The sequence below is a fragment of the Pteropus vampyrus genome, unplaced genomic scaffold (genome assembly GCF_000151845.1).
Source record: "Pteropus vampyrus isolate Shadow unplaced genomic scaffold, Pvam_2.0 Scaffold399, whole genome shotgun sequence".
NCBI classification, from domain to species: Eukaryota; Metazoa; Chordata; class Mammalia; order Chiroptera; family Pteropodidae; genus Pteropus; species Pteropus vampyrus.
The window spans coordinates 18,295-38,762 of record NW_011889180.1 but is presented as its reverse complement, the minus strand read 5'-3'; the positions used below and the strand labels follow the sequence as shown (position 1 = coordinate 38,762).

At 49.6% G+C, this 20,468-nt stretch overlaps 1 protein-coding gene across 5 annotated transcripts; it reads right to left on the bottom strand.

The window, feature by feature from the left end:
• Nucleotides 1–5,761: 5,761 nt before the first annotated feature.
• On the bottom strand, nt 5,762–18,831 carry LOC105305856 (C-type lectin domain family 18 member A-like). 5 transcript variants are annotated; one of them, XM_023523657.1, is made up of 12 exons: nt 18,536–18,830; nt 17,854–17,945; nt 15,662–15,901; nt 10,902–10,999; nt 10,359–10,480; nt 10,093–10,200; nt 9,363–9,455; nt 8,902–9,008; nt 8,065–8,194; nt 7,697–7,793; nt 6,650–6,835; nt 5,762–6,173 (listed from the first exon to the last, which is right to left on the bottom strand). In XM_023523657.1, exons 1-11 carry the CDS (start codon nt 18,660–18,662, stop codon nt 6,691–6,693), a joined length of 1,359 nt encoding a protein of 452 aa, XP_023379425.1. In that variant the 5' UTR covers nt 18,663–18,830; the 3' UTR covers nt 5,762–6,173; nt 6,650–6,690. The 5 variants fall into 5 exon arrangements, with proteins under 5 accessions (XP_023379425.1, XP_023379426.1, XP_011379003.1 ...); XM_023523658.1 differs by having other exon boundaries at nt 6,650–6,829; XM_011380701.2 differs by having other exon boundaries at nt 6,650–6,741; nt 18,536–18,828.
• Between the last annotated feature and the right edge of the window lie 1,637 nt (nt 18,832–20,468).

Sequence of the window (20,468 nt, the reverse complement as noted above, 5' to 3'; positions counted from 1 at the left end):
TCCCCAGACTTTCTGCAGTACAGTCGCCGAGAGCACCTGCTTGCTGTGGTTAGACCAGCAACTATGTCCTTGAGACACTGATAATCCAGATCAAGTGTTTAGTTGGGAGGAAGTTGGTGATTCTGCATCTCTACCCTTAGCCCTTCCCTTCCATTCATGACCTGGATTCATCTGCTCAAGAACATGTTAAACAAACACCTGTGCACCCAGGTAAACACATGCACTTCCCTGTCGTCTGGCTTTCTGTCTGTTCCTTTAGCACATATTTATACTTGTGGTTACTTTCACATTTGCAATGTTCAAAGTTAACAGAAAACCACACTCACATCCACCATGCAGGGCAACAGTGTGTGGGCACTTACAAAAAGCCTGCTATGCCCAAGGTAGAAGGCCCAGCATCCAAATAAGCTTGTCGTTCCCTTTGGGGTATATATCATCACTGTCTCCTAAAACTAGAAAAAGGGAAAAAAAAAAAACCTCAAGAGGCCTTAATCATGAGACTAGTCTTTGGGTTGTGTGGGAAAAGCCATTCGATGGTTACCAGGTTGGCAAATGGGGCCAGTTCTCATGAAGGGCTGGTGGAGTGTCTGGGAAGTTCATTAATGGCAAACCATGTCCAAGAGTCTGGTAACACATAAAATTAACCATCACAGGAGCCAAGTGCTGGGAAGTGGGGTGGAGGTCTTTCTCCATATTCATCCCCCACAAAGACCCACACACAGATTTCCTGAGGGACACACCCTTGGGCATCCCCCAGGCTGTGAGCGCTTGACTGCATGAAACACAGGTAGGACAGTTAATGAATGGCAGTCATAATGAGTGAGAGCAGATGATATAAAAACAAGGGAGGTCAGCAATCAGGTGGGAAGAAAGCAGAAGACCAAAACAGAGAGGCAAAGTGGATAGAAGGACAAAAATAGGAAAAAGAGAAGCAGAAGAGGGTGGACATATCTAATGACAGGTCCTCAGAGTTCCCTGAGCTGACACAGACACGACCACCCTGAATTTATCAGATGGACGTAAAGCAGTTCACTTATTTTCATAGAGCTACCATGAAGAAAGGAAGGGGTCATTGTATCATCCCTAATATTAAAGATTGCAAGCAGCACCTAACAGTTACTGAATTCTGACAATTTGCCACGCATTGTGCTACAGACTTTACACCCATCATCTCATTTAATCCTCATGACAACCTTACGAGAAGATGCTAGTAGTACCCCCATTTAATGGAAAGGCTACTGTATGCATTCAGGGTCACATGGAGAACAAGTTGAGAGGGGCGATGAGATCTCATTCCCCTGCCTTGCAGTCACTACAGTGTTCCAAGAAGTTAGAGAACTTACTTGAAGACACTTGGGGGGTTCAGCTACCAGCAGAGCCTGGTTCTATCAGTGCCTCCAGGCCATGCTGCCTTTGCATACGGCTGCTCCATTACCTACTCCTCCCTGCACAGAACCCAGTGGCTGATGAGGCCCTTGGTTAGAGCATGCGGCCGACAAGGCCAGCATTGCAGGCCAGAACCCTAGATGCACCAGGTGGCTTCTTGCAGTAAATGTGAGTCATTCCTTTGATCACTCCACACCTGAGCCCATTTCCTGTGTTAGAGGTATCCCCAGCTTCGAGACAGAACCTGCCTCCCATGAAAGAAGCTTAAAATGCCCCTTTCTGCCTCCTTTTCCCAGCCTCCCTTACAGCTGGGCACATTACTTGGTCTCTCCAATGAGACCTACACGCCTGACTTTGAATTAAAGCTGCCGAGTGAAGAAGCGCGTCTCAGCGCACGATGGTGGCAGTGCCAGCTTTCAAAGGTGGTAGCACCTCCATCCCACACTGGTAGTGCCAACCGTGATGTCTGTGTCCAGCAGAGGCGGTGGGTCTCTTTCAGATCTGATCCTCCAGTATCTTCGATAAATTCCTTTTCTGCTTAGAGTTGCCAGAATCAGTTTCTGTTTCTTAAAACTAAGAACCTCGATTGGTACAAAAATACAGCTAGGAGTGGATGGAGCAAGAAATCCTAAGGGAAAGGGAGGCCGATGTAAGACTGGAAACTGGTCAGAGGGCAGGGAAAATCCAGCTAGTATTAAGAAACAGGACAGCAGCAGCCCATGGCGTGCTATGGTGAGGCTGCTAATCTTGTGGTCCCCCAGAACAAAGTGCCCATCAAAAGCAAGGCTTCGGGGACCTGGTGGCTCCTGCCATGGAAGAATATAAAAATGAGTCTGAAGTCAAGGGCTGTTGGGCAGGGTGTTCTGCTAATGACACTAAACAGCTTAAAGGAAAGAAAGACAAGCTCGAAGGACAAATTCTCAGTGCAAGGCTTGGTTAGTAAACCAGAGAATTTTCATATCTTGCAGCTACAAGGCTGAGAGTAAATCAAACTTAAAGCTTGATCAGTGGTTATAAAATGACACCATCAGGTGGCTTCATGCTTTCACTGGGCCTCTAATTGGGAAAGAGTGGGGAGTGGAGAGGAGAGGACTTAGGTACCCCCCACCTCCACAGAGCCTCCCTTGCCAGTCAAAATGACCCCTCTCGGTCATTTTGAAGGTCCTGATGGCAGAACGTCATTAGTTTTTTTGCCAGACTCCTATCCCTTTCGTCCTGGGCATAAATATAGGTAGAGATTCGCAGCCTCTCTTGGAGTCAGTGTGCTGTGTGGCTGAGGGGTGGCAGTGGCAATGGGTGAGCAGGATGTGCATCACTTCCACACCTATAGCTTCTTCTGAGTGACTGTCCACTCTCCTACTTCCTGAGTTGGCCACCTGAGTGCCAACACCCTGGGTGAGCTGGGAAGCCATGTGCTGCAGGTGGCAGGGCCTCGCTCAGCCTGGGCTCACGGTGCCCCCATTGTACATGTGCGACCATGGCCAGCAGCTACCATTTCCTTAAGTAATACACCCTGCAATGCCCTTGCCCTGAAGGAGTCCCCTTGTGTGCCCCTACCCCACCAACCTTCATTTTTTCCAGACTGAAAATAACAAGTCAGATCCCTGCAGGCCCCTGGGGGCCAATGAGTTTAAATCTGGGAAGAGGATTGAATTACCAAAAGAAATATGATATGAGGTTTTGCTAATTTATATTGGCGAAAACCTGACAAAGTGCTCTGGGAATGGATTCTGAGGGTGGAGACTGGGGAAGGAAGGAAATAACATTAGATGGGGTTGAATGTATTGATATTTAGGGTTCTCTGGGGCTAGCTTGAATAGCTGGGATGGTTCTAATTGTTGGCTCTGATGGTTGCTTGAAAGGTGGACTCAATTATGGCCAAATAATATTAGCTAACAGCTAATAAGAAGACAAATAAGAATAGCTAAGAATTACTGAACATTTACTATCTGCCAGGCACAGATTTAAGCACTGTACTTATTTAAAATTCATTTAGTTAACAAATGAGGTTTAGACTGTATAATGTCGATGTAGGAATAAAAAAATTAGGGCACTAGCTCAGCTGAGCTAACATTCATCAGTGTTGACCAGCCTCGCCAGTCATTGTTCCAAATACTTTAATGTTTTGTTATTTTATTATCCCTATTTTACCGAAGGAAATGAGGAAGAGGCATGTTTTAGAGTGATACTGTTTTGGTTTGCCTGGGATGGAGGGGTTTCCCAGCATGTGTGACTCCGAGTGCTGACACTGGGACAAACTGAGACAACTGGTTCCCTTCGGTGTTAAGGCGCTCACCTGAAGACACACAGTAAATGGTGGAGCCTGGCCTGAATTCACGTGGTCTCACTTCAGACTCAAACTCTTTGCCTCTGCTACTGGTTCCCAAACCTGAGCCTGCATTCAAAGTAGCTTGAGGTCTTGTTAAAACCAAAATAGCATGCCTCATCTTCAGAACTAGATTTGGGGCAGCTGAGAATTTGCAGTTCCAACACGTTCACAGGTGATGCCAATGCTTCTGGTATGCACCGACATGGAGAACCATCTCATTATGCTACCTTACCTCTGGGTTGCAATGGATGTTTCAGGTAGGACCTGCTCGCCGCCACCTCCACCCACAAACCCTGAGATGGTCCCAAAGCCACGTCTTCTGCTGCAGCACTGAGACACACATTGCAGTAGCACAAGGAATGCTGACGGGAGAGGCAGCAACTGGTGGCCGGGGTGTCAGAGGCTCAGCCTTAGGTGCCACAGCAGAGATGGTGTTGTCACAAAGGTGGCTCCAGTGTCACTGTTGCCAGAGTGTGTTCTGCAGTTCCCATGCCTGGCAGCAGTGACACAGAAGTCTACCCAGACTGGCCTTGCAGCAGAATTTGGGCCACTATTTCTAGCCACATAGGCACCCAGTCTGGCCCTCCAACTCTCCCCAAGATCCTGTGATCAACTGTCTCGCTTTTTTTTTAAATCAAGGTAAAATTTTCATAACATGAAATCAATCAATGTGTGGCATTTAGTACATTTACAATGTTGTGATTTATCTAAGTTCTACAACATATTTATCGTTCCAAAATGAAACCTATGCCCATTAAGCAGTTACTCCTCATTCTCCTCCTGCCCCTGAGTACCGCAAATCTGTTTTGTTTCTGCAGATTTTACCTATTCTGAATATTTCATATAAATGGGATCATACAATATATGACCTCTTGTAATTAGCTTCTTTTGCCTAGAATAACGTTTTCAAGGTTCATCCACATTGAAGTAGGTGTGTATCAGTACTTCATTCCTTTTATTGGCTGGATAATTTTTCATTGTACGTACACACCACAGTTTGTTTACATGTTCATCCACTGGTGGACATCTGGGTTGTTTCTGTCTTTTGGCTATTATGAATAATGCTGCTATGAACTTTGTGTATAAGAGTTTGAGTACTTGTTTTTAATTCTCTTGGTTAGATACCTAGAAGTTGAATTGCTGGGTCATATTGTAGTTGTGTTTAATGTTTTGAGGAATTGCCAAACTGTTTTTCACAGTGGCTTCACCATTTTACATTCCCACCAGCGGTGTATGAGGGTGCCAGTTGGTCCACATCCTCATCAACCCTTATTAGTGTCTATCTCTTTGACAACAGCTGTTCTAATGGGTGTGATGGGATCTCTCATTGTGGTTTTAATTTGGATTTCCTAATGACCAGTGATGTGTAACATCTTTTCATGTGCTTATTGGCCATTTGTATTACTTCTTTGGAGAACTGTCTATTCAAGTCTTGTGCCCATTTTTAAATTACTGTCCTTTTGATAAATTCCTTTTCTGCCACAATTAGCCAGAGCTGTTTCTGTTTCTATTGGTTGCAACTAAGAATTATGACTGATATTCTTCTCCCTATATTTTTACCTCCAATCAGCAAAGCAACATGACGTGGGCACACGATGATGTGCATGTAGGACGTGGTGCTTTCTGGACACTATGATGGTACCTCCCAGTCTTTCCCCTGCCTGTGTCCACCCTCTCATTGTAGGAAAGGAGGAAGATGGGGCCGTAACAGACTCCTAGCTTAGATAATCAGAAAGAAAGCAGAAACACATGGAGCAGTCATAATAAATAAAGAGGGTGTGAACGGAAACACCAAGCCAACAGAGGCAAGCATGAGAGGAACGGGAGCAGTAAATTAGGGACACAAATGAGGCTTCTACATCTATGCCTTATTCAGCGACTAGGGACCCGAAAATGTCCAGAGGATGTCCTGGGTCACATGAGTGAGCAGGGAAGAGACTGGAGTGGGCAGAAGGCAATGGCAGTGGAGTCTCAGGCACTCTTTGGTCTTCCAGAGTCATCCTGGCTCATCTGAATTTTCCTTCAAAGCAAGCATTCACAAGTTTGGCTGATTCATAACTTGGTTTAATCTTTTGTGGGGTGCTTCCTGGGCAGCAAGGAACCTCCATCTGCCCCAGAGGGTCCAGCCCAGATGGAGGAGAGTGGTCTCTTCTGACTATGGACCTGGCTGCTGTTTCAGAACCTGATTGAAGCTCATCTTCCCAATCAAAAGCAGGCTGAGGGGCCCCAGGCTCCCCTCCCCCTCTGCCAGGCTCCCTATTGGCCTCACTCGAACTCCATATCCTACTTCCTGCAAGGTCTGAGACCTTTTTGGATGTTGGGCTGTGGTCCTGGTCTGGCCCTAGTTCCAGACAGGTAGGCAGACAAGCAGGCAGGGCTGGTGTCCCCGCCCATTGGCAGGGGAGAGGCGTGGCTCAGCCTCAGGGCTCTGGGTCCCACCAGGAAATGTGCTCCTGAGCTGAGAAGGAAGCAGAGTAGAGTGAAGGTTGACAGCAGCCCAGGCAGTCTTGGGATGGGGATCCTGTTGCACTTGGTCCTGAAGTGCCCATGGCCATGGGCCCACGTGGAGCCCCGGACCCTTCTAGCGGGTGCTGCCAGGAGCCGATTCTGGGCCAGAGTTCTCTGAGCTATAGGGAATCAGGTAACACTGAATTCCCCAAATAACAGCATTAATGACAGGAGGAAAGGGACCTTGGAGAAGCCCCGGGCCGGGCTGTACTTCTAGTCTTGCGCCTGGGTGGACACTCTGTGTGAAGCTAGGCCCATCTCCCCGCCGCTGGGCCCCTCAGGTGTCCTCCTTGAGCACTGTTTTCGATGGCTCTGTGTGCTCACACACTTTTTGGCCTGTGATCTGGACATCCTAGCAGCTTGGATTGGGCCAGCAAATACCCAGGGGACAGGAACCACAGCGGGGAGCCGTGGGAGGGCCCTCACCAAACTGGCAGATGTAACGGTTTCGGGTTCTGCAGCGCTGGTCATTCCAGTTGAAGGCGGCTGATGCCTGCAGCTCCACGCAGTTGCCAAACCTGCTGGGCCAAGATGTTGGGTGCTCGCAGTGGAGGAATGAAATTAGGCGTCTGGGTGAGGCTTAAATCTTCTATCCCAGCAGGCCACCTGCATCTAAGAGACCTCAGTGCCCCTATCCCACATTTGGAGCTTCTGGGAGACAGACCCAACCCCAAGCTCCCATCCCTGCTCCTCAGGCCATTGTGGCTGCTCTCAGGAAAGCTGGGAGGTCTTAGCACACCCCCTACTTGAGGGAGCAATTCCACCTACCCACTCTTAGCACTCAGCCACCCCAGCCAGTGGGGGGCTGCGGAAGGGACCTGGAACAGACAGGCTCGTGTCCTCCCCTCCCAGCAGGGAGAGGTGCCTGGGAGCTCAACCAGGCCGACTTCCACTAGGCGATGGGCCAGGGGCACAGGCCTGGCTACCATTAAGAAGGTCGAGGGAGGGCTAGGAGAGATATTTGGAGCCCTTGGTGGCCACACAATCTGGTCACCTCTACCCCTGCCACCCCTGCCCTGGGTATTTCTGGGCTTTGAAGCCCAGGGCAAGGCTGTATAATCAGAAGGCCCACGGTACAGGCTGGCTGGCAGGTAGATGTTGTATGAACAGATGCAGGTGGGTGGATAGCTAAGAATTCGGGAATCAGTGTGTTGACACTGGCAGAGGGGTGTGGCAAGGGGAAGGGGAGGATGGATAATAGATGGAGGGGACCGTGGGGTCAGGTGGATGGATGAAGCCTTCTTGGGTTCCCTCTCTTTTATGGAGGCCTGGGGTGTGCCTCACCTCAGCACCGTACCCACACCGAGCTGTGCCCTGACTTCCTGGGCACCTGGGTATCAAGTGAGGCTCAGACCCTCAGAGATCTTGGCCAGGCAGCAGTCTGGGTGGAGGTTCTTCAGTGGCATCTGGAGGCTCAGTGGGCAGGCCTGGGGAGAAGGTTGCCCGAGGGGAGGGAGGGCACCCCAGACTCACCCCTGGTTATCAGGCTGCCCAAAGGCAAAACTGGTAAAGGACTGGTGCTCCCCGGTGGTCCAGCGGAAGGAGTTCTTAGCGGTCTTGTAGGTGAGCCCTGGGCCATGGCAGCCAAGGTTGGCCCCATCACCCAAGAAAGGGGGACCCGAGCCCTGAGCCTGCTCTTCCCAGAATAAACTCCTTCCTAGCTCTTCCAGTCCCCCTGCTGGTTCTCCCTCCCTTCAGCTCTCTCCCCAGAGAAGGGGGCTGCCAGCCTGACTACTGGCCCCATTCTGGGCTGCAAGTCCTTTCTATCTGCAGGTAGATGCTCTGGGTTACCAGACCCCAGATGCCTGGAGCATCGTGGGACATCCCAGCCCCAAACTCACCTATCCAGAAGTTTCTGGTCTCAAAGTCACTGTCAGTCACCTCATTGGTGGTCTCCAGACGGCCCAGGTAGAAGGCGAGGATGTCCTGTACTTTCTGGCTCTCGATCTGGGCTAGGACTCCACCTTTTTCCTGCAACCCTCACTCTGGGTCATGCTAGCAGGACCCCAGAGCTCAGGCCAGCCCTTCCTGCCACCCTACCGTGGCCGTGGATGGCAAATGTGTGTGCTGGCTGCACTGTTGTCATCCCTGCACGCACCCACACCCACACCCACACCCACACCCACTCCCACACCCACACCCACACCCACACACACTCACACTCACACACACTCACACAAACACAGCCTCCTGCCTCTTAGAGTAGGGATTCCCCTTCCTGTCCCCTGCCTGAATCTCCTCTCTCTGTGCACAGGGGCCCAGATTGGCAGGGTGCCACCCTTGGAAGGGTTTCATCTGCTCAGTGTCTTAAATACATTTGAATTGGTTGCCAACATTAATAAATCTAGAAATGCCAATGAGAATCTGGATTTCTGGTTCTCCTGAAAAATCCTGAGTTCTGGCCTCCCTGAACTTGTGTTTCTGCCCACAGCCAGAAGCTGGAGCTGAGTCAGGGTGGCTCCTTGGATGCAGGTTGGGAGGGGCCTTGTCCCTGGTCCCTCAGCTCATTAAGTACCCCTTGGCTTCCATGGGCTTCTGAGTGGGCTCCTTCTCTATACTAATGATGAGAAGCAGGTCAGGAGATGTCGAAGGAACCATCTCTTAACCCAGGGTCCCTCCATTAAGACCCTCGCTTGAGAATTAGGGGGGTTCCTGGGAAGGCAGGGGTCAACTGTCACCTGGCATTTCATCTTGGCTCCATAGTAGGTGTCTGCCTCTGAAGACACCGTGAAGCAGTCTCCATCGATCCTCAGGTCGCAGGTGTGGAAGGGAAAGTGCACTTTGGCTAGGGAGAAGGGAGCCTAGTTTTATGTGTGGGGACCTCAGAATCATGACCCCTCCTGCCCTGCCAGGGAGCTGAGCTCAAGGTGCCACCTGCTCCATGTTGGAGAGTGGGTGGGGTCAGTGATGTGCTGGTAGATGTGTAGCAACCCGCCTCTCTCTCAAAAAATATCTATGATTCGCATCATTTGCCAGTTTCTGTGGTGTGAATCCCTCCACCATGGCCCATTTCAAGCTACCAATGTGACGTCACTGAATAGGGAATTGGGAAGAATGTAACTGTGGGCAAATGTGAGCTGTGTGGCGGAGCTGGATCCAGCACTCCGTCAAGCGGGTCCTGGGAGGGGTCAGGACTCACTGGCACACTGGGCTCCCCCGTAGCCAAGGTCGCAGACACAGGAGCATGCCTCTTCCCGAAACCGGCCGTGCACACACTGCTCACTGCACCGCACTGCAGTGAGGATGGGGCAGGAGGGTGCTGCGCTCAGCCTCTGACTCTCATTCTGCCCCTCACAGGCTGTGGATGTGCAGGGACTGGCCAACCACAGAGAGATCACCCTGCTCAGGGACAGAACCCATGGGGGCCCCAACCTCTGCCACACTTGGTGTGTTTGGTTCTATCTTATTGTAGAGAGAAGCAAATTGGGGTTCGGGAGTTGACCTGTCCACAGCCACAGTGCTGGGGCAGAAGGACAATAGGAAAAGAATCCACTTCTGGAGCCTAATTCTATCTTCCTCTTTCCACCCCAGAGCCTACAGGGCCATATCTGACTCCACTTTGAATCCACGGCATAGCTCAGAGTCTGGCAGACAGTTGGTGCTCAATGAATACTTATTGAATGACTATATGCAGTGTGCAAATCAGCAAGCACACGGTCAGCACTCCCTAACACCCTTGACTCCCTTGAAACCGACTCAGTGAGTGCAGTGCAGCTCCTGGACACACTACACAAGCGTGAATATGCATCTGTGACTGCCACTGTCCCCCTCCTCGTCCCATGGAGGCTGTCTGTATGAGCGCTGGACCTAGGCTCCCCTCGCTGGGTTCCCTGGGGCTGTGGTGATCTGGAACTCTAGGTGCCTCTCACCTTGGCAGTATCTGCCCGTGTAGCCAGGGGGGCAGTGGCAGTGGCAGGTGCTGATGTTGAGATGTCCGTGGTTCCGGCAGCTCATACGACATGGGTTCCTGGGGACCTCTGGTCATATAAGAAGGGAACTCTGAGAGGGGGCCCTCCTCTAGGCAGGTGCCTTTCTGGGATAGCCCTTTAGGATGCTGCCACCCACCTCTAGATCACCAGATCAAGCTCTCATATACCCACTGCCCTAACAGGAGGCAGGCAGGGTGGGCACTTACCGCAGAGGCCCCCTGCATGGTCCCAGGCTTTGAAGCAGCCCGAGACACTAGCTGTGCAGAGTGAACACCAGGCGCCCTTCTTGTAGGGGACAATTGTCTTCCCATTGACCTTCCAGTTGCCTCTGTGAGAGCAAGCACCAGAGGGCTGGAATGGCCTGGCCTCGGGCAAGGCAGGGGCAGGTTTTGCTGCCTGCCCTACTGGCCCCTTCAGCTCCTTCTGGCCCAGTCAGGGAGTCAGGGAGCTGGGTGAGACTGAGAGATTTCCTAGGAAAGAAAGGCCTTCAAACTAATTCTAGGCAAACTCCCCGAAAGCTGGTAGTGCTTCCAGGAAGGAGCATCTGGGGAGGTGCCGCATTCTGCATGGCCAGAATCGTGGGTGCTGCCCATCTCTGCGCCCTTTCTCTTTCTCCCTTCTTTCCTCTCCCATCAAGGGTGCAGACCAAGAGGTGAAAGTCTTTTAGGTGCGTGGGTGGGTGGGTGCCTCACCCTCAGTGAAAATATCTTACCCTCAACCCGTACAGCCCAGCAGTGGTGGGGACTTACCCAGGAGAGTAGGCACAGACGAAGGCTTCAATCTCAGCCTGGCCCCCAGAGCAGGGGTGTCGCCCACAGCCCAGCTGGCTTGAAGTGGCCCACACGAGCTGTGGGAGACACAGTGGCTCAGAAATCCTATTGGGCCACCCCCACTCCCAATCTGGGGGCCAGCAGCACAGGTGCTGCTTGCCTGGGGAGGAAGGACACAGCTTTGGCCCCAAACCAGGCAGACAGACACCTTCCTGAGGAGCAGCAGCTGTGCTGTGCAGGGCTTTAAGGATGAGTGGGAATGGTCTAGGAAGGTCTTCTGGGTCGGGGGGAATGGAGGAGCGAGGCTCAGTAGATACCAGAAGGGAGGGGAGGTGGTAGATGGGTGGCGGAGAATAACAAAAGAAAGATCTGGACATGAAAGGCCTTGTGACATTGCAAAAATGGCCACACTTCTCGCTATAGCCCGCTTATTAAATGTGGCTTTGCAGCTCTTTCCTTCAATAAGAAGACTCTCTTTTCCCCACCTTGAATCTGGTTGGCTTTGTGGCTTGCATTGGCTGACAGACTGCAGCAGAAGTGCTCCTGAGAGGGTTTTGAACCGAGGCCTCAGGGAACCCTGGAATTTCTACTCTCATAACACTATGCTCAAGCCACCACATGAGCAAGCCTGCTAAAGGCTGAAAGACCTCCAGGGCAGAGATGAGGCAGCTGAGGCCCCTCTAGACAGCCAACTTCCAGACAACCCAGAAGCTGATTGCAGTTGCATGAGGGGGCCCAGCCAAGACCAGAAGAACCTCTCAGCTGATTCCAACTCAAATCGATGATCTGCAGCATCGTAAGATGTAGTGTGTTGAGCAGCAAAAGCTAATGGATACAGTTCTTTAATAGTATTCAAAATTTAGATTTAAAGTTTGAGAATCAGTGACAACTCGGAAATAGCACAAATGGTCAAAACACAGGAAGAGCTGAGCAAACCCCTTAAAATCACAAGCATGAGGCAGGGAGAGATGAACATGTGGTCACACATACATATCCAACAATTAAAGAATATACATTCTTTTTAGGAATGCATGGAATGCTTGCAAACATTGACCCCTCACTAAACTACAAAGCAAGGTTCATCAAATACCAAAGAACCGATATCCTACGGGATATATTCTATGAATTCAATGCAATAAAATCTAGAGTAAGTTACTTGGCAATAAAGAAGAAAGCATGCTTTGGAAATTTAAATATATACTTCAGACTCAAAGACGACGTCATGATGGAAAATAGAGAACACTTAGATCTAAATGACAATGAAAACACTAAATGTCAAAACTTATGGGATGCAGCTAACAAGTTTAGAGGGAAATCTTTAGCTTTAAATGCATATAGCAGGAATAAAAAAAAAAGACTGAAAAATTAATGAGCCGAGGACCCATATCATGAAATAAAAATAATAATAGAGTAAAACAAAATAGAAGAAAATAATAAAAATAAGAGCAGAAATTAATAAGAAGAAAAAAGAATGAAAACAAACAAAAAGTTGATTCGTTAAAATAGAGAAACCTCTGGGAAAATTGGTAAAGAATAAAAGAGAAGGCACAAATCAAGTTGGGAATTTTAAAAGGACATTGGCTACAGACACAGTAAATACTTTTAAAAATCTCTGTTTAATTCTAGTTTTAAATCTCTGTGAAATAATGAACAATTATGAAGTGTGACTGTCACCACCTACCTGGCATTTTATTGTACAGATTCTTATTTTACAGGAGCTTATATTACATTTGTAATTGAATGTTAATGTAACGCAAGCCAACTCATTATTTTCTATTACCAATTCATTTTTTAGAATTTGAAAAGCTAAGAGTTCTAAAAGTCAAGATAGTGAATGGGCTATTCTATTTATACCTAACTCAAAAAATAAACTTTGCAACAAAATTCTTTAAAAAGAATAATTGTGATCAATAAGTTGGAAAACATAAAATGGATAATTTCCCAGAAAATAGAACTTGGCAAAACTCTCTCAAGAAGAAACAGAAAATCTGACATTTCTAGAAGTTGAATCAGTAGTTAAAAATCCACTGACATACACACACAAAAACAACCAACCAAAAAATAGAACAAGACCCAAATAGTTTTACAGGTGTGTTACAGCATATATTATAGAAACTCTTCCAGGAAATAGCAAATGAGACAAAGTTTCCAACTCATTTTATGAGGTCTGTATAGCATTGCTATAACCCAGAAAAGGGCAGTATGAGAAAGGAAAATCAGAGGACACTTTCACTATCAAATGATATCTCAGCAAAACAAATCCAGCAAGGAATTAAAAACAAAACATAACACACACACACCCCCATCACATTATTTCACATCACGTGACATGCCAAGTAGGCAGATAATCAAAGTACTTAACAACCAGTAGGCATGGGCACTTGCCAATCGGAAGAGATGTTGAGCTGGAGCAGATCCTGGAGGCCCACTACTGTGCATGGCATTCCCTTTTTGGTTCTAGTCATAGGAGAGATCCTAGGGGTCCTAGGGAAGAGGCTAGGCCAGGTGCATTCTGGGAACTTGGAGTAGTGGCTGTTTACTAAAGTGTTTTAGCATTTAACTAACTGTTAAAACATATGGTACCGAGATAAATTATAGCCCTGGAAGTAGGAAGGCAAAGAAGAGTTAACATTAAAAAAATGATAAATATATTTGTTAGTATTGTGATTATTTTTTTTTAAAAGAACTGTAGTTTAGAGATAAAAACTTATTTATGGATAAAATTATATAATGTCTGAAATTTGCTAAAAATTATGTAGGAGGAGATGGAAATAGGTAAGGATATAGATGAAAACAGATGAGCCATGAAACCATGAGTTGCTAATTGTTGAAGTCGGTGATGGGTACATGGGGGTTCATTATATCATTCTGACCACTTTGTATATGTTTGGAATTTTCTACAATGAAACTTAGAAAAATATGTGGCTAGGGAGATCTAGTGTCATATACCATCTTTGTACACACAAAAAAATTGTTCATGTAGTTCATCATTTTAATGGTCAAAGAAAAACCATATGATTATTTTAATAGATGCAGAAAAAGCATTTGATAAAACACAAGACCTAATTCATGATTTTAAAAATCCTTAAACTTAGATTAGAAAGAAATGTCTGTAACCTGATAAAGGCTATTTATTAAATTTATAGAAAGAATCAGGAATGAAGAATAGTCAAGATAATTTTGAACAATAATAATATGGGGGATTTTCCTGTCAAAACTTTTTATAATACCATAATTAAAACAGAATTTGTACAAGATAAACGAAAAGACCAACAGAATAAAACAGAGCACTCAGCAACAGACCTATGTGGATATGTGAGCTTGGCGTATGTCTAAGGAGGCATTATGAGTCAGCAGGGGAAAGATTCAATAAAAGATGCCCATTTTGTGGAAAAAGAGCAAATTAAATCCTATGTCACACCATGCACCAAAAATTCCAGGTGGCTTAATGACTTCAGTATGAAAAAGGAAAACATTTAAACATTGGAAGGAAATGTAGGAAGAATATCCTTCTGATGCCAGAGTAGAAAGGATCTCTTAAATATGATACAACAAATGGATGAACTATTAAGTAAAAAAAACAGGAAATGGATTATGTTAATATTAAAATCTTCTATACATGAAAGGTAGCATAAATGAAGAAAGAATACAAGCCATATGCTAGAAAAAGGTATTTGCAACCCAGATGAAAAACAATATATATAAAAAACATAGAAAGGATGCTTACAAATTAATAAGAAAAAGAGACCGCATATTATAAAAATGGGCAAGAGACATGAACAGGCAATTAACAGAACAAGAAATATGCTCAATCTCACAAGTAGTCAGGGAAATACAAATTAAAAACAGAATGAGGTGGCATTTCACAACCTTGACTTGGCCAAAATCGTGGAGCCTGGCAATACTGGGAAAGTGGGAACTGGTTTGTGCATGGGAGTACAGTTGGCTTATCACTTTGGCGATACCCCCAGCAAGGTTGGGGGTGTATGTCCTCTGTGACCCAGCAATTCCCCTTCTAAGTGTGTCCCAGTGAAACTCTGGGTACAGGGGTACAAGAGGATTAGAAATAAGATATGTGCATTGAGGCCTGACTTGTAATAGTAAAAAGGTTAACATAACCTAGATGCCTGTAAATTGCAGTTTATTCATAGTGAATCACCCATGGGTATCGGCATCAATGGAAGTATATCTTACAAGTGTGGTCTGGAGTGATGAACACAAATACAAAAGGCGACAAATAGAGCACTTATGTACGATGTAATAACGCACAACCCACCTGCACAAGTAGAAAGGGCATAAAAACGCATGTATAGAAAATGTATGAAAACATGCTTGGGATTTGGCCTGTGCTTTTCCAGTGCTGTCCCCTAGCACCTAAACAATGCCAGATATACAGAAAAAAATGAAAGGAAACATGCTTGGGAGGGATCCACCTGAACTTCAGGAAGGTTATCTCTGGAGTGGGGGGTTCAGAAGAATGGGAGGGAGTAGATCTATAGTTTAATTCAGAGATTGTTTCTTTGAAGAGATGAGAAATGAATATAGTTAACATTATCTAAGTAGGGGGTGAGATGGAGTCCATTATTTGATTTATGTTTGTAATATTTCATATTTAAATCTGAAAAAAGTAAAACTATGCAAATTGGGGCAAAAGCAACCACCAATTTTAGAACAAACTATAGCCCTACTGAGCTAACCCTAGTGGCATAGGGGCCTCAGAACTGGTACCCTGGCCTCACCTGAGTGTAGTGGGTGCAGGTGGCGTTGTGGGCACACTCAGCTGCCGCATGGCTGTACTGCTGGCCCTCTGCAAACCACAGGCCCACCACGTGGATGAAGGATGCCGAGCCCTTGGGCAGCAGCTGCACATTCCAGCCCACTTGTGGAGTGGCCCGGTGGGTGGACGGCAGGCGTGGGGCCGGGGCACCACAGAGGGTCGCTCTGGCCTGAGCCTGTTGGGCTAGGTTCTCACTCCAGTCCTGGGAGCGGTAGAAATAGAGATATCAGCAGGGGGCCCTCCTCTGCCTTCTCCAGCGTATCCCCGGGCACCCAGTCTTGCAGTGAAGAGATCACTGGGCCAGGGGTCCTGCTTGTCTGCTTGACTACTCTGAGTGGGTTTCGCCCACTTTTCTGGTCCAGAAAGGTCAAACAAGACCTGCACAGAAATCTCCTAGGTATATTAGACCCTCGACCCGGGACTGCCAGCCTCCATCCTCCTGACTGCAGGGTGGGCCCCCTTAGGCCTGACCTGAGGCGGAGTGCCAGCCCAGGCCATGGGATGCATGGGCTACTGTGATAACTTTTCCTGCCCCGTAATGTGAGCCCTGGGCAGTGCCCAAGCCTTTCACACTGGTTCTGTGTTTGCCGTTAGGTCTACCTGGACTCGGCCATTGTCATCTCAGCTGTTCCCACTTGGCTTTCCTTCTGTGATGCCAAAAGCCACAGCGGCCATTCCACTATGTCCTATTCTCTCATCCCAGCCTTTGGAGTGTGTAGGGCACCAACAGGGAAACAGGACCAGAGAGGGTGTGAGAGGTCTCTTGGGTCTCTGTGAGCAGAGTTCCCTGGAACAGGTCCAATCTGCTCTCCCCACCCATGCACCAGCTGGCCTCGCATCCCCCTCCCCACCCCAACGTACCCCCTCCTCTGAAATGAGAGACTTTCAGGGTAATGGTCCATCACCCCCTCACCTTGCCCTGGTCCAGCCCAGCTACCTCATTCTAGCTGTGTGACCTCCAGCAGTCCCCCAATCTCCATGAGACTCAATGTTTTCCTCTGTGAAATGGGGACAATAAGGTACCTAGAGGCTAAGATTGTTGTGAGGATTAAGTGGGTAGGAGTAAATGGATGCAGGGAGGAGAGCGCTATGGTCAGGGCCTGACCCACAGTGGGCCTTGGCCGGGGGGTCATAGTGATGCTGCTGCTGCTGAAGGTGGGAGCCAAGAGCAGCCCCAGGGCCTCAACCTCCCCTCTCCTGGGTAAGAGCCCTGGTGGCCCTGGTGGCCCGTGGGGGTTCCCAGGGCCAAAGCCATAGGTGTGAGGGAGACCGAGTGGGGACTCCACTTGCACCTTTTATGAAATGCTATTTTCTAAGGCTTTGGCAAAAGGGGCATGAAAAGTGTAGAAACTGCTGACCAGCTGATGGGGAGCGTCCCCACACCAGGTGCTAGGGCTGGGATTGTGGGGTGTAGGGATTGGGAGCCAGGACTTGGAACTTAAGGAGAGGCGGAGCCTCTGCAGAGCAGCAAAAGGAGGAGGAGTGACCCTCTCCAGTCCTTCTGCTCTACCCCCACATCCTGGGAAACTGACCTGGGAGCTCTCAAGGTCACCACAGCTCAGCTAGTCTCAGAGGAGTTTGTGGGAGGCAGCCATGGGGAACCCTGCTCACCCTCACTCTCTGGCCTGTTAACATGGGCTGTGGAAGCTGGGGTCCCACGCTACGCGGGCAGCTTTCCACTAGGGCAGCCCCCATGAGGAGTCGTGGGAAGCCCTACACTCGCTACTCTGGCCCTCAGTGAATGAACAGGGAATGTGAAGGGGCTCCTCCTAGTCCTCCAGACAAACCCGTGAAGAAGCTCTGGGTCCTGGTCACGCATAAGCCTCCTCCCTTGAGCAGGATGCCTCTCCCTCCTGGTCCTCATCCCCTCCATCCTGCTGAGACTCCTTTGTGAAGCTCCTTTTTCCCACCCAGCTCCTTCCATGCCTCCTGGTCTCCAGGGCAACAAGAAGGCCAAAGGGACTGCCCTTCGGGGAAGCAGGAAGCTGCAGAAGCCCCAACAACCAGGCCTGGTACCGCCTTAGGCAAGGTGACTGGCTGCCCCTTCTGCCTTGCCCAGGTGGAAGGGTGCCTGGTCCTGGCATGGCCTCCTGAGCCCTCTTCAGGGCTGCCCCTCCAGCTGCCCCCTCCTTGAGCCCGGGTGGGGGCACTCACCATTCTCCGCATGTTGGCCGCAGGGGGCTGCACCTGGCTGCGCAGGCGGTTGTGCAGCGAGAGGAGCAGGAAACTCTCCTTCCTGCTCAGGGCTGGGGTGGGAGACAAGGTCAGGCTGGCCTGAGCAGTCGGACCCGGGCCTGTCCCCTGGGCGATGGGGTCGGAGGGACACCATGGCAAGATAAGAATGCACCCCTGCCCTTAGGAAACCAGATCTAAGGTGGGACAGGAGGATAGTGGGTGTGCGTGGGAGGACCCGAAGCAGAGAGATGTGGGCGCTCGGGGAGAAGTGTGGGGAGAGAGAGAGGCTGAGGTGTAAAGGAGCCCTCGGGCTGAGAGCTGGGGGTGAGTGTGACAGAGAGAATGGGGGCCAGCCCTGGGCTGGCAGAAGCCCCCTGGCTGGAGCTCCTCTCAGCCACGGAGTCTCTCCTAGGGCCCCAGCTTCAGGCTCCAGGCTGGTATTCCTCCTCGAACCCCAAGCTTGGGCCCATTCCCCTTCATCCTTCCTCCTCCCTAGCCCAGCCTCTCCCACGCATCTTGGCCCCTGGATTGCCCAAGGGTTGCCTTTAAACCGCACCAGCATGCCCAGGGCTCAGGCCTCAAACTGGCTTCCAGAATTTCCCAAGCACTCCTCTAAGAGCTCATAGATCCGCCACCTCTCGCCTCACACAGAGACCCTTACCTCCGGGCATTGGAGTTTGCTCCTCCTGCAGCTGGGGCTGCTGCGCCTCTGCCCAGGCCATGCCAAGGAGAGCCAGGAGCATGGGCAGGCAGCCCCCCAGTCCAGAGGAGGACTCCAGCCGCAGCATAGGCCTGTAGGAAAATCTGGGAGCGGACTGGTTCAGTCGTTCAGCAATTTTCCCAGGCGAGATGGAGCTATTCACAATCTCGAGGAGTCAGGCTGGGCTGGCAGACAAAAGGGGGAGGCTGGTGAGTAATCAGTGTGTCCAAACAGCCTCCCATCCAGGCTGGCATGAAAAGAGACAGGCAGCTCTGATGCTGGCTGCCCCTCCCATAGCCGACCTCCCGACCAACTGGTGTGCACTGACCCCGTGGCCCCTGCTAATCATTGCAGGATTATTAGAGCCCTTGGGGAGCCCTTGGAGACCCTGCTGATTGGCCCACAGACATTCCATGGTTGCGGATTAATGAATGGTGGCTGTGCCTTGGCTGGGACAGTGTCCTTCAGGTCTGTGGTGGCTTCCGCTCCCAGCCCCAGGCCTGGGCAGGAGGCTGGGGCTTCAGTCATGTGCCCTGCAGGGCGGGCAGGAATTGAGTGAGACCCCAGGGGAGTTCTTCTCTTTCTTGGGAAGCTGGTCCCAGCCCCCAGGCATGAATTAAACATGAGCAGGTGGTAACCGCACACCAGACAGGCACCACTGGTGGGTGGGGGCACTGGAGCCATGGACTCTTAGGGGAGTGGGCTGGGGCTGTGCCTGTGGGAGGAAAAGGGTGCTGTAGGACAGTCTGGGCAGTGTGGGGGACTGGGCCCCAGGCTCGGTGCCTCCCACTCCCACCCACGTGACTGTAGGCCAGGAGAGGGCAAGGCAAGCAGAGGAGAGCACGTGACAGCTTTGGCTGACTCGAGTCCTGCTGGGAACAAGTTAGCCTCTAGACGAACAGGCAGTGCAGACAGAAAGGCAGGGGCTTGCCATGGTGCTCAGGGCCTGGCCACAGCCTGGGAATGTGAAGACAGAGATCCTGGCTTAGCTGGCATACACCATGTACTCGCTGGGTGATCTTGGTCACACCATGTACTCACTGGGTGACCTTTAGACGAACCCCACCAGAATAAGTTGTAGCAAATCTGCCTCATGGCTCACATTTCTTAGAAATAAAAGCCTGTCCTGAAGACTACAGCGGAATACCCACTTTCCTCTCAGGGCAGATTAAAGGTTATTTATTCAGCCATGCCAAAGGACAGCCTTGCAAGCCAACTACTTCCTCCTTCTGGAGCTTGTGTGACCCCTGACTCCTGGGCTGGCACCCTCTCAGAGCCAGGTGTCAACTCCCTGGAATCTGCTGAGATGCAAGTGGGTTTGGCTTTCCAGGGGAAACACTGATGAAACATGGATGTCATCACGGGCACTGGGGAGGGTCAGGGCCAGGCACAAGGACCCCTGAGCCGGCCTGGTGTTGTGAGTCCCCCCACAATACCCAGGGCCTCAGGAGTTTCTTCTTCCATAAATACATGACCAGACAAGCTCAAATTTATCCCATTTGGACCCCAGCAATGCTTAATAATAGCAACTTTTTTCTATAGAGCTTATAAAGCAGGTTCACACATGTGAGTTCATTTAATTGTTGCAATGACCCTGTGCAGTAGCAGATGTGGTGCCCGTTTTGTAGATGAGGAAGCTGGGCTCAGTGTGTCTAAAGGTCACCCAGTGAGTATATGGTGTGCCCAAGATCACCCAGCGAGTACATGGTGTATGCCAGCTAAGCCAGGATCTCTGTCTTCACATTCCCAGATCTGCTTTAATTCACTTCATGGCCCTTTGAGTTCAACTTCTACAGCCCTGCTCTATGCTGGGTAACGAAAGACCCATTTCCTGCTCCTGGGCTTGGAAGATAAATGTGGCTGGCTCTCCCATGTAGCACAATGCCAGGTACTC